The sequence below is a fragment of the Vipera berus genome (assembly GCF_964194415.1).
Source record: "Vipera berus genome assembly, chromosome: 1".
Lineage (NCBI taxonomy): Eukaryota > Metazoa > Chordata > Lepidosauria > Squamata > Viperidae > Vipera > Vipera berus.
This window is the reverse complement of record NC_138202.1, coordinates 76,823,277-76,837,791: the sequence shown is the minus strand read 5'-3', so window position 1 is coordinate 76,837,791 and position 14,515 is coordinate 76,823,277. Positions and strand designations below refer to the sequence as shown.

General features: G+C 42.3%; 1 protein-coding gene across 6 annotated transcripts in view; it reads left to right on the top strand.

Annotated features, from left to right (window-relative positions):
• Positions 1-13,741, top strand: part of DGKZ (diacylglycerol kinase zeta) — a 125,909-nt gene extending 112,168 nt beyond the window's left edge. For all 6 annotated transcript variants that reach the window (XM_081315070.1, XM_081315069.1, XM_081315068.1 and 3 more), the window contains 5 exons: positions 1,983-2,026; positions 4,277-4,397; positions 5,755-5,791; positions 6,695-6,794; positions 10,599-13,741. In XM_081315070.1, coding sequence (XP_081171196.1) covers positions 1,983-2,026; positions 4,277-4,397; positions 5,755-5,791; positions 6,695-6,794; positions 10,599-10,715 — 419 coding nt within the window. In that variant the 3' untranslated portion in view covers positions 10,716-13,741. The remainder of the gene's footprint in view (positions 1-1,982; positions 2,027-4,276; positions 4,398-5,754; positions 5,792-6,694; positions 6,795-10,598) is intronic.
• Positions 13,742-14,515: the final 774 nt, after the last annotated feature.

Sequence of the window (14,515 nt, the reverse complement as noted above, 5' to 3'; positions counted from 1 at the left end):
GCCATAAAGCCAAAAAAGTGTCCAAAAAACCATCACAAAATGGCTGCCCTGAGGACTACCCTAATGGCATCAAGCAAGTTCTTTCCTTAAGTAAATCAGTTACAAAAGACATGTTGGATAAAATGCCTATTTCTCAGGAGAGCAAATGATAATGCCAATAGGAAAAAGGCTTAGACAAAAAAAATGTACAAATTTAAAAATGCCTGGACATCCGTGGGTGGGGGAGGGGGTTTAAGACAAATATAGAAACCTTCTAGGTAATACCTTCATAAAAAAATTGTACACTGGGAAGCTGTGTGATTTATTCCCCCATCCCGCTTTCCATTCCTGTATCTCCTTAGGACATTTTGATTAGGGAGCTGAAAAGTACAGATTTTAACTGGTTTACTCTCTTTCTTGACTTTGTCTTCCTTGGGAAGAGCATGACATATTGTGAGCACCTAAAGAGGCGTCATGAGTTTCACACTGGAGATCCGAGTCATGCGGTTTTCTCTCTCGTTGAATATTTTTGTTCTTCCCATATCCTGTGGCCTTCCTCCCTCTCTTCCCCTCCCCCCCTCCACTTTCCTGGTTGCAGCCTCTTCATTCCTCCATACCTTGTTTCTTAAATTCTCTCCATCCGAGTTACGTATTAGGTTGGATGTTTGTGTGTGAGATTTGGAGTTGCAGGAAAAAAGAAAACGGAATACTAGCAACCTGTGAAGATCAGAGAATTTCACAAGTCTTATCACTTGTATTAAATCTATGCAGGGCTTTTTTTGGTCATAGAACGCTCAGAACGGAGTTCCGGCACCTTTTTTGGATGGAACCTTGTAGGGTAGGCAAGACGGGCTGTATGACGTGTGTGTTCCGGCACCTTTTTCTTTTACAAAAAAAGCACTGCATCTATGTCTATAAAAATGAGTATCTAAGAGCAGTGAAACTTAAACAATGAAGTCCTTGGGGCTCTCTGAGCTTGGTTGATTTGTTTACAGACATTCCATTATCTGACTAGGTAAAATATAAGTGCTAGTAAATGTGGGGTTTGCTCCCTGTTTATATACAGCAGCTTATCCTGCCCTATTGGTGGGGGAGCTGTTTTTTCCTTGGTAGTTCAAGTAAAAAACAATACCCTAGTCAAGGAACTATCATTAGCACTGTAGTTGTGTAATAAACAGGATCTGCAAGCAAACAACCAAGCTCAGAGAGCACCAAGGACTCCACAGTTCAAGCCATTATCTTCTATTGAAATGTAAACAGTAGAAGAACATTTACTCAGGAAATGATGAATTGGTATAAATTACCGTATCTTGCCTTCACAGCAACACATATTTTGCATCTAAATTTTTTTTTTGGGGGGGGGGGGCTTATCTTTCCTCTTCCAGACACACCCAATGGAGCCTACGTTCCATGTCAGAAAAGTTTGCATGCATAAAACCAAATTTTGTTGGTTATTTTTAATATGTAAATTGGGGGCCCTAATACGGGGATTCCCATCACTTTCTTCTTCCTTCTGTGAGCAAGTCCTGTCTATAGGTTTCCATAGGAATGAAGCTGCCATTCAGTTAATTCTCTCCCCCCCCCCCATGTATATTGCAAGAATAGTGAGGGATCCAGTTCAGAATCTCCACAAGAAGCAAAACGTTGTGCCTTTTCTCTCCCTGTTCACACTAGGATTCTATTCTTACTTCTGAATAAGAATAACAATTGCAGGCTTCCCCCTCCTGATTAAAACCTCCAGAATTTTTGAGTTGCAACTTGTCTGAAATTGATGGAAGTGAGAGTTATCCTAATGAACATAGCAGTACACAAAACTCACAAGTAATTTTATGACGTTTTCTGGATAGTTATCCCTGTTTTCATTAGCCACTTTCTGTCCCCAAGCAAAATTATTGTCAGCCCTCCCACCAGTTGCTGTTTCTTTGGCGTTTGTCTTCCTCACATGTCTTGCCTTCTTTTTGTCAATTACTTCATTTTGCACACTGCTGTCTCTTCTTTTACAGATGATGCTTTGATAGATGCTGCCAAGAATAACAATTTTTCCAAGGTAACAGCTCTGTTGTGTTAATATCAAGCTGCAATGTTGAGAAGAATATAATAGAATATAGTACCTATGCCACAGCAATAGTAACTATGCCACACCACTATCATCCATAGTGGTTTTATTTAGGGTTGTATGTAACAGTGCTATTTGCATTACTTCTCAGTCTCTTCCCAATCTCTTAGTGGTGCCAAGTAACTTGTTGATTTCAGCTCGCTTGTTAACCTTCAGCAGCAGTGCAAATTTCCTTTAAGCCAGGTGGCCCTTTCATCCAGTGAATTCCTAATAGGCTCACTAAGGGCCTCCTATTTCTGTCAGAGCTTTATTGTGACACCTAGAAGATATGAGGAGAACTGTGATTGATTTTCCAGTAAAGATGTTTAGACAAGTTACAACTTAAAACTTTCAATTTGTATGACAGACTTCTAAGAACTCGAATGAGTTCCAGTTGTATGGATCTGACTAACACAAAAGCATACAGATCCATAGTTTTGACTCCTGGCAACTTCATGGACAAGTCCCTACAATGTTCTTGGCAAGATTTTGGAACTGGTTTCCCATTTCCAGCTTCCTAGGGCTGAGCAAGAGTGACTGATCCAAGGTCATTCAGCTAGATTTATGCCTAAGGCAAAACTAGAACTCACAGTCTCCTGTTTTCTAGCCTGCTGCCTTAGCCCCTAGACCAAACTACTTCAGCAGAACTAACTAATCTTGCTGAATTCAGGTGCGAATCTTAAATCCAGCTACTTGTCCATAATGATCCCTGCTAGAAATATGTCAGGTGTCCTCTCTGTATCTATTCTTTCAGAAGTCAGAGCAATTTGGCACAGTGTTTTATATTCAGTGTCAGAAATACCTATAATGCAATTTTTATTACATTGTATTACAGGGAGATTTAGAATGGGTTCCTTGAGCCAACTGTAAGTTAAGACAGTGCTTGCTGCAACAAAGAGAAATAAAAGCCCATCAGATTACTCTATTAATGTCTCTTAATTGTGTTCTTATCCTCTAAGATGATAGAGGATAAGAAGACAGGAAGAATTGTGATGAAACGGAGTAATTACTATTTATAGAGCATTAACTCTTTGGATCCTTCTAATTTATGAGTAGGCTGTTCAGTTCAGCACTTGTGTAAACTGTGCTTTTTATGATCTGCAATGATAATTTTCACATTCTATTGGCAATATTCTTGTTATAGATCAGAATAAGGTAAAGGTAAAGGTTCCCCCGCACGTGCGTGCTAGTCATTTCCAACTCTAGGGGCCGGTGCTCATCTCTGTTTCAAAGCCGAAGAGCCAGCGCTTGTCCAAGGACGTCTCCGTGGTCATGTGGCCGGCGTGACTAAATGCCAAAGGCGCACGGAACGCTGTTACCTTCCCACCGTAGTGGTCCCTATTTTTCTACTTGCATTTTTACGTGCTTTCGAACTGCTAGGTTGGCAGAAGCTGGGACAAGTAACAGGCGCTCGCTCTGCTACATGGCACCCAGGATTCAACCCGCCAAACTGCTGACCTTCTGATCGACAGGCTCAGCGTCCTAACCACCGCGTCCCCTATAAATCAGAATAGGGCCTCGTAAATCTGGTGCATCAGGATCAATCCTGTTATTATGATTGGGCTTGCATACCACCTTATTTCAGGCTGAAATGGGTTGGATAATGTGTGGTTCGGTGTGTTACAGTATTGCAGCCATCATCTTAGCATGGTGTATAATAACTAAGGGATTACACCATAATATTGTTCATTCGTACGTGAAAGGAAATTGTTTTTAGTTAACCCAGATTTAGCAATCAGTGAATAGAGTAGAAGAGACCTGGCCACTGGACTCTCTTGGATGATAAAGCAATGCTTTTGATATGGATATAGCACCTGGTTACGTCCATCAGCCAGATGTCCCTCACTGTTACCAGCACAGAAATAGGATTTGGCTGCAAATTTACTCTTTTATGTGAAACAGTGAATGCAGAGAAGAACACTATCTCACAGATTCTCTAAATATATCAGATCAGCTGCCTCTGATTACATCCAGTAATGCTCTCTTTTGAATGGGAGACTGAAACATCCTTTTGCTGGAAAGGCCTTTTTAATTGCTTCTGGCTCATGCCACAATCCAAGTGATTAACTGTTAACTTCTTTTTTCCAGTAATCTCCTTTTGTTGCTGCTTGTTTTAAACTTTTGTATAAATTGCTTTGATTGAGGCTTACCTCAATAATGTCTGTATTGTGGCTCATTTCAAGTGATTCTGTGTTGCTCTAGTTCAAAGAATTGCACCAGGCTGGCAAAGACTTGATGATGCGTGATCCCACGGGCCAAACTGTCCTTCACCATGCTGTGAAATCAGGGAGTAAGGAGATTGTGAAATACATAATTGAGAATGGTAAGTCAGGTCAGCAAAATGGATGACCTTATTAGCTGTGATTATTTTAATCGGTGTAAGAAACTAATCAACAGTAGATTTCAACATGCTACTTTTATTTTGGATTCTTGCAGTGTTGTACGGCTGTGTAAAATGCTATAGTGACTTCAGCCTTAAGTGCATGTTGCAGATATTCTTCAAACATTAATTGAGGCTTGCCAATTAGAAACTGGTTGCCTGGCTAATCACAGAACACTTGTCTACCAGAAAGCCAACTAGTAATATCCCTGCCCAGTTAACCCATAGCTTCATCCAGCGCTGTTCACTGTTCCAGTTGACGGTTATCTTTTCTCTGAGCAGATAGGCAAACAAAGCAGCTTTCTGATGTTCTTATTTTCTGAGAGAATCAGTGAACCTGTGTAAATCAATATGGCAATGTGGCATCCATAGATTTTGTGAAAAGAGCCGATCTAGTGATTAAAGCACCAGGCTAGAAGACAGAAGAAACCAGGAGATGGTGAGGTCTGGTTCTGCCTTAGGCACAAAAGCCAGATAGGGTGACTTGGGGCCAGTCACTCTCTCTCTCTCGGCCCAAATCATCTGACCAGGTGGCTCTTGTGGGGAAAGTAGAAGGAAGAAGGCGTACGACAGGGGTCTTCAAACTTACGCCGGCTGAGGAATACTGGGAGTTGGAAGTCCACAATTCATAACAGGGCAAAGTTTGAAGAACCCTGGCGTATTAGGTATGTTGAGTTACTTATAAAAGTAATAAAGACGGGATAGTAAAGGTAAAGTTTCCCCCGCACATGCGTGCTAGTCGTTTCCGACTCTAGGGGCCGGTGCTCATCTCCGTTTCAAAGCCGAAAAGCCAGCGCTTCTCCGAGGACATCTCCGTGGTCATGTGGCCGGCATGACTAGACGCCAAAGGCGCACGGAACGCTGTTACCTTCCCACCATAGTGGTCCCTATTTTTCTACTTGCATTTTTACGTGCTTTCGAACTGCTAGGTTGGCAGAAGCTGGGACGAGTAACAGGCGCTCACTCTGTTACGCGGCACTCGGGATTCGACCCGCCAAACTGCCGACCTTCTGATCGACAAGCTCAGCGTCCTAACCCACTGAGCCACCGCGTCCCTTAAAGACGGGATATAACGAAATAAATAAAAATATATAAAAGCAGATTTAGAATACTAAGTATTAGAAGATGAATGTTGCGCATTTCGCAGAATGGTTTCAGTATTTATGAGAAATGTGTGTCCTATTTTCTCTCTAAGGGGAAGAAAATAGATTCTCCATCCATAGTAGACAGGGAAAATAGTGGCATGGATCCTATCATGCAGATTGATCTTGTTTTCTCTCGCGCGCTTTCTCTATTCCAGCTCCCGCAGAGATTTTGGATGTGGCAGAAGAAGAAAAGTAAGTCCATTCTCAGTTATGGTGGCAGAACATCACAAGGGAACTTGTGTACTGTTTCTCCCCCCCCCCCCAGTTGACCCAGTTGTGAGTGCCTGCGTATTTATTTATTCATGTGTTCGTTCATTCGTTCATTCATTCAAATTTGTATGGCCACCCATCCCAACAAGTGACTCTAGACAGTGGAGTCTAGTCTTGCATGTAGAGAAGGATAGCTCAACCTCGCAGTCTGTCCTTTGGGATCATGGTTTTGAGAGCTGTCATTCTGAATAGGTTGTGTTGTAAGCATGAATTCTCACGTCTAAAAAAAAACAAGTAGAAGTTTACTCTTTTTCGTCACCCCTGTCCTCTAGAATTCCAGCTTTCTCTGCTACTTAGAACTGACTATTTGAAACAGGAATTGTGTCTGTGGATCTGTTTGCAGAAGCAGTGGAAGCTTTATTTTCCTACCAGCAGCTACACCTGTAGAAAAGGTGGACAGCCTGCAGGTCATCAGAGAATCCTGGTGCAAGGGAATTACAGAAGAACCTCAGTAAATCACCCTCTCCAGAGTCAGTTGTTTCTGCATAACTTTCCTTGCTTAATGCCACATTCACTACTATTCCGTTGCCGTTTCCCTTTCCACTGAGGTCTCCAGGGAGCAAAAAAGAAAATGTTACGTATGACTTGTTAGGGAGGACTTTCCCTCTTTGTTGTCTGTCGCTCAGCCTCTCTTCCTAGCTGATGTAAGAACTAGTCCCCCATGTCTTACTAAGGCCATGCAAACATTAACATACAAGAACCTGTGTTACAGCCTGGTTCCAGCCAGGGCTGTGTCGAAACTTTATGTATTGTTTGCCTTTTGGAACATAGCAGAAGAGGGTATGTATTTTTGATCCTAGTTCTCCATTTTAATCTTCCTGTTAGTGGTGAGACCAGTTTGCATCAGGCTGCAGCACTTCACCAGCGGACCATCTGCCATTACATTGTGGAGGCTGGAGCTTCACTGATGAAAACAGATTTGCAGGTAAAATTTCTTGTGAGCAATTGGAGCATTGGGCATACATGAAGGGGAGTGAAATTTACATGTTCAGTTTCTGAGTTCAGAATCAATAACAAATCTTTTTATGTAGTGGAGTAGAATCATCCACAAGAAAGGATGATTCTCGGTGACTTCCTATCATGCTAGCTAATCAATTTTTCAGTCTAGGGAATTGTAAATGTGCCACTAACACACCGTTAGCTACCCTTGACAATTGTGTTAAATATGTAAATCAGACTTCTCCCAAAGTCAGAACTGGAATTCATCTGAGTTGAGAATTCTGGAAACTGTAATCCCATCATCACTTGGGAGTTAATGGATCTTGAAAAGATGCTGGCCAGGAAGGAAATGAATTATACTCAGCAGGAAAAGTAGCCTGTGTATTAGATGAAGATAGATCTGGTGGTTGTCTGCTGCATTTAAGATAACAGCTTGGCAAAAAGTTTTGACTGATCTCTTATGCTGCCAATGTTGCAGAGGTTTTTTTTCCCTAAATGTAAATCCAGAACATCTCATTTCCCCCTTTCCTTTTCCTAACTTTGTTGCAAAATTGCCTCACTGTAACTTTTTCCAACTTTGAACAGCATTGTCAAGCTGATGCTAATTAATCCAAACCTCACCTTAATGGCTGGCCTATCATATGTGAGTTCATTTTGCTAGAGTAGATCTTAATGGACTATAAAAACATCGGAGCATTTCAAACAAGCAATAAAATCCTTTGCCAGCTGCATGAAGATTTTTGTAGCAAGTCCTTGAATGCTAACCTTTAGGTCAGTGCCACGGAGCATTAATGTGACCAAACAACAGTTGCTGGAATTAGAGTTGGAACGGCCAACCACTTTAAATGGAGAAGGCTCCATGTGAGATTACACTATGAAAAATAATTTGCACAGCAAGATTGTCCCTTTTCTTCCTCACAGTCCTAAATGCCTGCTTTAGTTCAGAGGTCCCCAACCTTTTGGGCACTAGGGACCGGTTACGTGGAGAGAGGTTTTCCCTGGGACCGGAGGGGGCGTGGTTTTGTGTGCTGCCTGCATCCTGCCAATGGGGCTTGGCTTGTTTGTGAGGACCAGTTTCTGGCATGCCGTGGCCCAGTACCGGTCCACGGACTGGTGTTTGGGGACCCCTGCTTTAGTGCCTGCATTGAAGGGGGCTTGAGCTCCTGACAGCTACTGAATCTGTGATTTTATTAATATATTTTTCTGCATTTGGAACAAGACTCGAAGGGCAACGCAGCTAGAGCCAGTGCTCCATACCTTTCCAAATGTGTCTTCCTAACTTCCTGCCAACTGTTGAGTGCTTGTGCTATAACATGGTTTAATTTTGCCTATGCAGGGAGAGAGTAAACTGTGTTGTGAGAGTGTACAAACCTTCTTTCTGAACCAATGCCCGCGTGAGTCAAATACAATTTGTTCCCTGTTCCTTAAACAAAATAGTGAACTGGCTGAAACATACTGGATCACAATCTCCAGCAGCAGGGGAGGGGGGGATGCCTCGGAGACCTGACTTCAGGTTCAGTTTCTGTGCATTTTTTAAGGAGGGGATTTGTCTGCTGCTATTCTTGTTGCAAGAGAAAACAGGCAGTTGAACGGAACAAACGTTCTAGTTCGTTTAAAGATGCTAATGATGAGATTGTGAAGGAGCAACCTCTGGGTCGTACCTGTGTGTGAACATTGTATATGGCTTCATGCATGTGCTTTGTCCTTCATTTGAAAAATGGCTGTAGTAGGAATTTGCAGAAACGGGATATGTCTTATTTCTTATGAAGAGAAGGACGAGGGTGTGGGGGGGAACGTGACAGCAGTGTTCCAGTATCTCAGGGGCTGCCACAAAGAAGAGGGAGTCAAGCTATTCTCCAAAGCACCTGAAGGCAGGAGAAGAAGCAACGGATGGAAACTAACCAAAGAGAGAAGCAACCTAGAAATAGGGAGCAATTTCTTGACAGTCAGAACAATTAATCAGCGGAACAACTTGCCTCCAGAAGTCACAGGTACTCTGGAAGTTTGTAAGAAGAGATTCGACAGCCATTTTTCTGGAATGGTATAGTCAGTGTCTCCTGCTTGAGCTGGGAGTTGGAGTAGAAGATCTCCAAGGTCTCTTCCAGCTCTTATTCTGTAAATAAGGGGACGGAAGTGAAGCTAAGAACTTGTCTGTCTGTCTGTCTATATCTATCTATCTATCTATCTATCTATCTATCTATCTATCTATCGAGAGAGAGATCTGTGGCTGCTTGTAAAGGAGGCCATCATGTCTGTACCCCTGTATACTCCACTGAGATACAATTAGCCATTGTTTCTGAACGATTCCTTCCTTCCTTCCTTCCTTCCTTCCTTCCTTCCTTCCTTCCTTCCTTCCTTCCTTCCTTCCTTCCTTCCTTCCTCTGTTGCTTGCTTTCTGCTAGGAGGTGAGGGCCACAGGGGGAGACGTTCAGTACAGGCGGCAACTAGCCAGTTTTCCTTGGCCTTTCTCAGCAGCATGTTTGTTCAATGCTGGTGAAGTGTGGGGGTTGTGAATGAGAGGGAGGGAGGGTTTGTGCTGTGGGGAAAGAGAGGGGAGTCATGGCTGAAAACTGTTAACAGATTTAGTTTTTATGGAGTGCAGCAGTTCATTAGCGGACACAGTCCAGATGGCTGCAGTACCGTTCGAGAAATATGAGCTTCCTTGGGGATCAGGAGAACTAGTAAGGCTGTGAAGATGATATTTCAGGGCCCTCCCCAGGCATATACCTCACCCAGCCAGCAAACCCCCCCCCACACACACACACTCCTTTATACTTTCTCAGAATGAGTAGACAAACTATGAAGTCAAGAAAGACAAGCCTATATCAAAACTTCTCACTTTCCCTGTTTATACTCTTAGAGTAGAAGGATATGGAAACACAGCCTAACCCCCCTTCCCCCCCCCAATATCCAGTAAGAGGAATGGGGTGGGTATACAAACAGGCCCTTGAGGAGTTATGTAGCTGTCGGTTGCTAATCTTCCAGAAACCCCAAAGCTTCCCATCCAGGCAGGCTCTTCCAGTCTTACGGCTTTTCCCACATCTCTTGAGGCAAGACTGGAATCTGTGTATGTAGCTACAGCCTTACATTTGGGGCCCTTTCCTTTTCAGGGCTGCATGTGAATACAGATTTCTTAGGATAACCAGTAGGTGTGTCTAATATAGATATCCTTATTTATGGGAAATAATATGCACAGGTCACAGAGTTCAAAGTTGATATGGCAGGCCACAGAGGCATTATTATTTTTTTTGTTATTGTGTATGTGCATCTGTAATACAAAAAGGGAGAGAAATATGCATTTTATGCATTCATTTGTCTCTTGCTCCAAAGACTTGCCCCAATGTACAAACATAATATGTGTGTGTGTGTGTGTGCGCGCACGCACGTGCATGCACTTATCTACTTGTTTGTTTATGAGAAAGCAAGACATAGCAGCAGCCAAATGATCTGACATTTCTGCCTGTGGAGTGACATGGAGCCCAAAATCATAATTAAATTACAAATTTCTTGGACACTTTTAGAAGTGATGTAATGCCTATAGCTATGTAAGTATGATTTACAAATCTATGATTTTTTTTCAAATATATTTTCCACATTCATACCCAAATTAATTTGTTTTAAAATCCTAAGTGAGACTATTAACCCTTCAGACTGCCAACCATTAAGATGTGCCAAACATCTAATGGATCACAAGAGAGTTGAGGAGTTCAAAACGAAGAGGAGAGTGAAATTCTGTGGCAATCAAACAGTTTTGTGCTCCACTCTCCACTTTTGTTTCATCTTCTCACAGGGAGATACGCCCAAGCACAGAGCTGAGAAGGCAAATGATCCTGACCTGGCTGCCTACCTCGAAAATCGACAACACTATCAGATGATCCAGCGGGAGGATCAGGAAACGGCCGTGTAGCACTCGGCATGCCTTCATCCTTTCCTGGGGACAGAAACCGAGCAGCACGGGAACCTGGCTAGCCTTTTCTTGAAGGTCCATCACACAGAGGATCCAGAGCTTTTTGTTTGGGCTTGGCCACGGTGCTGTTATTTATTCATGTAGTGGGTGTTGAACAATGCTGACTGCCACATCCCCCACCACCACCACATTCCATGGATGGATACTGCTGCCCGATATTTCATTCCTATCTGCTTCCAAGTTTTATTGACCCTCATTGTTGCTGCTCCCAAGGCAGGAAAAATACTCCCTTCTAGCTATTGGTGGAGCTCCAGTTCAGATATCTGCCCCCCCCACACGCCACCCTTATGCAACCTTGTGTCATCTCCCTAAAGGCAGCATCTGCAACCCTTTTAGATCTTCTGAAGCTTCATCCCACCGATTCTGCTGTTTCCCAGCAGTGAGTGTTCTCAATAGTTACAGCGGTAGCAGTGCCCATGGTCTTGGTATATTCTATACTGGAAATTTGCTAGCACAATTTTTGAGAAGGCATGCAGAAAAGACCCGCGTTTATTCACTGTAGTCCTTTCTCGTTATTCAGGCACTGAATTCAATTACTTGTGTAAACTCTGGGCGACAGTCACATTGGCAAGCAATCCAAGTATCCAAAGCAAGCAGTGGGCTTGGTTTGCATCCTCTCAGCACAATATATCCCTCTTCTTCCCTTTTATTCCCTTTACTGTGTTGACCCTGTATCGCAAGCCCCATGCTGTAAAGGATGTTTATATATCTTGTAAAAACAGGGAACACCAGGTCAAATCCCACCCCCTCCAATTGAAGCTGCTGCAAGCTGAGTTTTGAGACTGCCGCCCTAAGTGTTTTGAGCAAAGTGCCTCCTCTCCAGGTTTCTTTCCCCCCCCCCCACTCTTTCTATTCTCATATATTACCTTTTTTCCTGCTTTTTACATTCACTGATTTAGGAAATAGCCGGTTGTAAGCTTATTCAAAATACGTGTGGAAGTTTGAAGTCTGCTGAAAAGGGGGGAAAGATCTCATCTAAAGAGGCCATTGGTACTTGTCATTTTTAAGGATAAAGCGTTATCAGTATGGAAATCACCTTTTCGTTTTAAGGAGGTAGGAGTAACTAGGAAATACATCAATATAAAGGGAACTATTCCTGTCAAGTAGCACTAATGGCACACTTCGATCCAGGGACTTGTACTGACAGTAGTAGTAATAAAGGGAAAAGTTCCCGTGCAGCCATCTTAATTCCTTGCCTAAATAAGAGTGGCCCCTGCAGTTAGTTCCTAGACTCACGCACAGGAACAGGATACTCACATCAATTGATAATAATTTGGTGCAGAGACTTAACTATGTGCAAGTCCTATGGGCTCGATTGTAGGCAGATCCTAATTATCATCCTAAGATGTGTTGTTTGCCCAGGTCTCCCATCATCCATTTTGGGGGGGCTTTCTAAAACAAAGCAGTCCAAAACCTCCCAACACTTTATGTTCAGAGAATGTGAGACATAGTCAACCTGTGTATAGATTGAATTGATACCCAACTGACTCGATAGAGCAGGGACTTTATGAAATCGAGCTGTCCTGCGGTTGAGTTTACAAACATATACTCATGCTGCTCTACCTGAACAGTTCAGAGTAAATAATTTGAGAGCTCTAATTGGTCAAGAAGAGTGGACTGAAACTGGAGCAAAGCTGTTTAATAATTTATTTCTCCAGTGTGGGCAAGAATTCTTAAATCTCACTGAGGCTATGGGTTCTGTCCTCAAACTGTTGGAAAATAGGTAGCTTTCTGTGGAGGACACTGGATCACAAATTTAAGGACCCATAGAAGAAAGTTTTGTGCACAAAATAAATAAATAGGGGCATATTAAAGAGCAGGAGAAGCAAGCTGCTGGTGAAATCTGCGTGCAAAACTTACCAGGGATTATTTCCATAGATGCAAGAGTTTGAATTTAGAAAGAGTAGGCTTTAAGGGTGTGATTCTCTGAGTTCTAGGATGCTCAACGAGATTAGAGTCAGTAATTTGTTACATACCACCCAGATATGTAAGAGTATCCTCTATCTGTCTGGAAGCTTGTCATCCTCCAAGGCTGAGCTTGCCTGCTTTCTGTAATGCTTTTAAGATTGAGATACTAAATATCTCTGATAGCACCTGAAACTTGAAAAGATGGCCAAGTGTCCGTTTGAACCCACTCTGGGAGCTTGGTTTTTCCATCTGGTTAGGTCCCTGTCCTTTAAATGTGGCACTAAGCAAAGGATAATACCCCAGAGCAGACTGCGCTCTGAGCACAGGTCCCAGGCAAGATGTGAATTGTTCTAAATCAGAAGCACTGTCATCTCTTTGACATTGCCCCTTCTTTCCTCTCCAGCGAACAGCCGAAACATTTGGGCATCTGAGGGTGGTGCTGACTCACAGCTGCACCGTATGAAGCCTAAATGGTTGGATCAGCTAGGTCTTTGGCCTTGTACAACCAACTGCCGTGCCAATAATGGCAACTTCCCATCCTGCATGACGATGGCTATTGTAGGTCAACCGAAGAGAATGCCCCACGCTTTGCTCTAAACTAGGAGGACTCATGCTCTGGATTTTTAAAATTGTAAACATTCCTCTATATACAAGCTGTTTTATAGCCCTTATAGGCCTGCTAGCTTCTCTTCCTCCCTTTTATATGTCTTCTTAAACTTTGTACAGGTAGTTCAAAAGCACACTGTTTCCTCATCTCTAAATGTTTGTTTGTGCATGTGTGTGGTCCTGAGCTGAGTTGCTGTGCAATTCAAACCTTGACTTGTTCTACTCCAAGGGGGAAGGAGTGTGTTTGAGAGTGTTTTTCCCCCTGTGCAATACCTGATTCCCATTTCCTAGATTCAGACTGGTAGGACACTTCTGGTTTGACTGTTTGGGTTTGGTTTTTTGTTTTTTGTTTTTAATGTAACTACATTGGAAGCTTATGCTTCTGACTTTCTCTTTGACCGTTTAAATGTTTTGTTGAATTTTGCCATTAAAATAGAAGGATGAACATTTTACTTCCCCTCTTATTTCTTTTCAAAGTGCATCCCTTTCTCATACATGGTTTTTATAATAAAAATATCCTTTTCCCCCCTGAAAAAGTAGTAGCTAACCCTATTTTGCAATTCCTATGTGTTGGAAATGATTTTTAAGCATTGGTGAAAACCACAGAATGAATTTAGTTGCCTCTCTACTCAATTTTTGTCTTCACATAAGATGGATGCAGTGGGCTCAGCAGGTATTTTACCTTTTTTTAAAAACTAATGTTTCAAATAGTGTAAAAAGGAAAAAAAATGACATGACAATGACTTTTTTTTTAGCTTCCATTCCAGCACCAGTGCTGAACCACATATGCTGGTATCTATTCCAACAAATATTCCAATTTAAAATGTATGCTTACTTGGTCATTTAACATACTGAGTAGCAGAACCTCAAGAAGACTTCCTGGAGGAAAAAGATCATGTTTCAGAAAAAGCAACTATGTTGGTGTATCTTTGAAGACTAATAATATATTGTGACATGGAGTTTTGTACTAACTCGATAGAGGCAGGGGTGTTTCCTGACATTCAGGTAGACCTGAGGTTTTGAAGAACAGTCGTATAAATACTGGATTTCAAGAACCGGGAATGGAAAACCTTTTCAGTTGAAGTAACTCCCCTAGGTCATAAAGGGAGATTTTATAGCAACTTTTATTTAACCAGATTCAGAAATGCAGGTTTATAATCTCTGCTCATTTTCTGCCCTAAAGACTTCATTCCTATGCATAGAGTCATCCATACTTATTCATATCA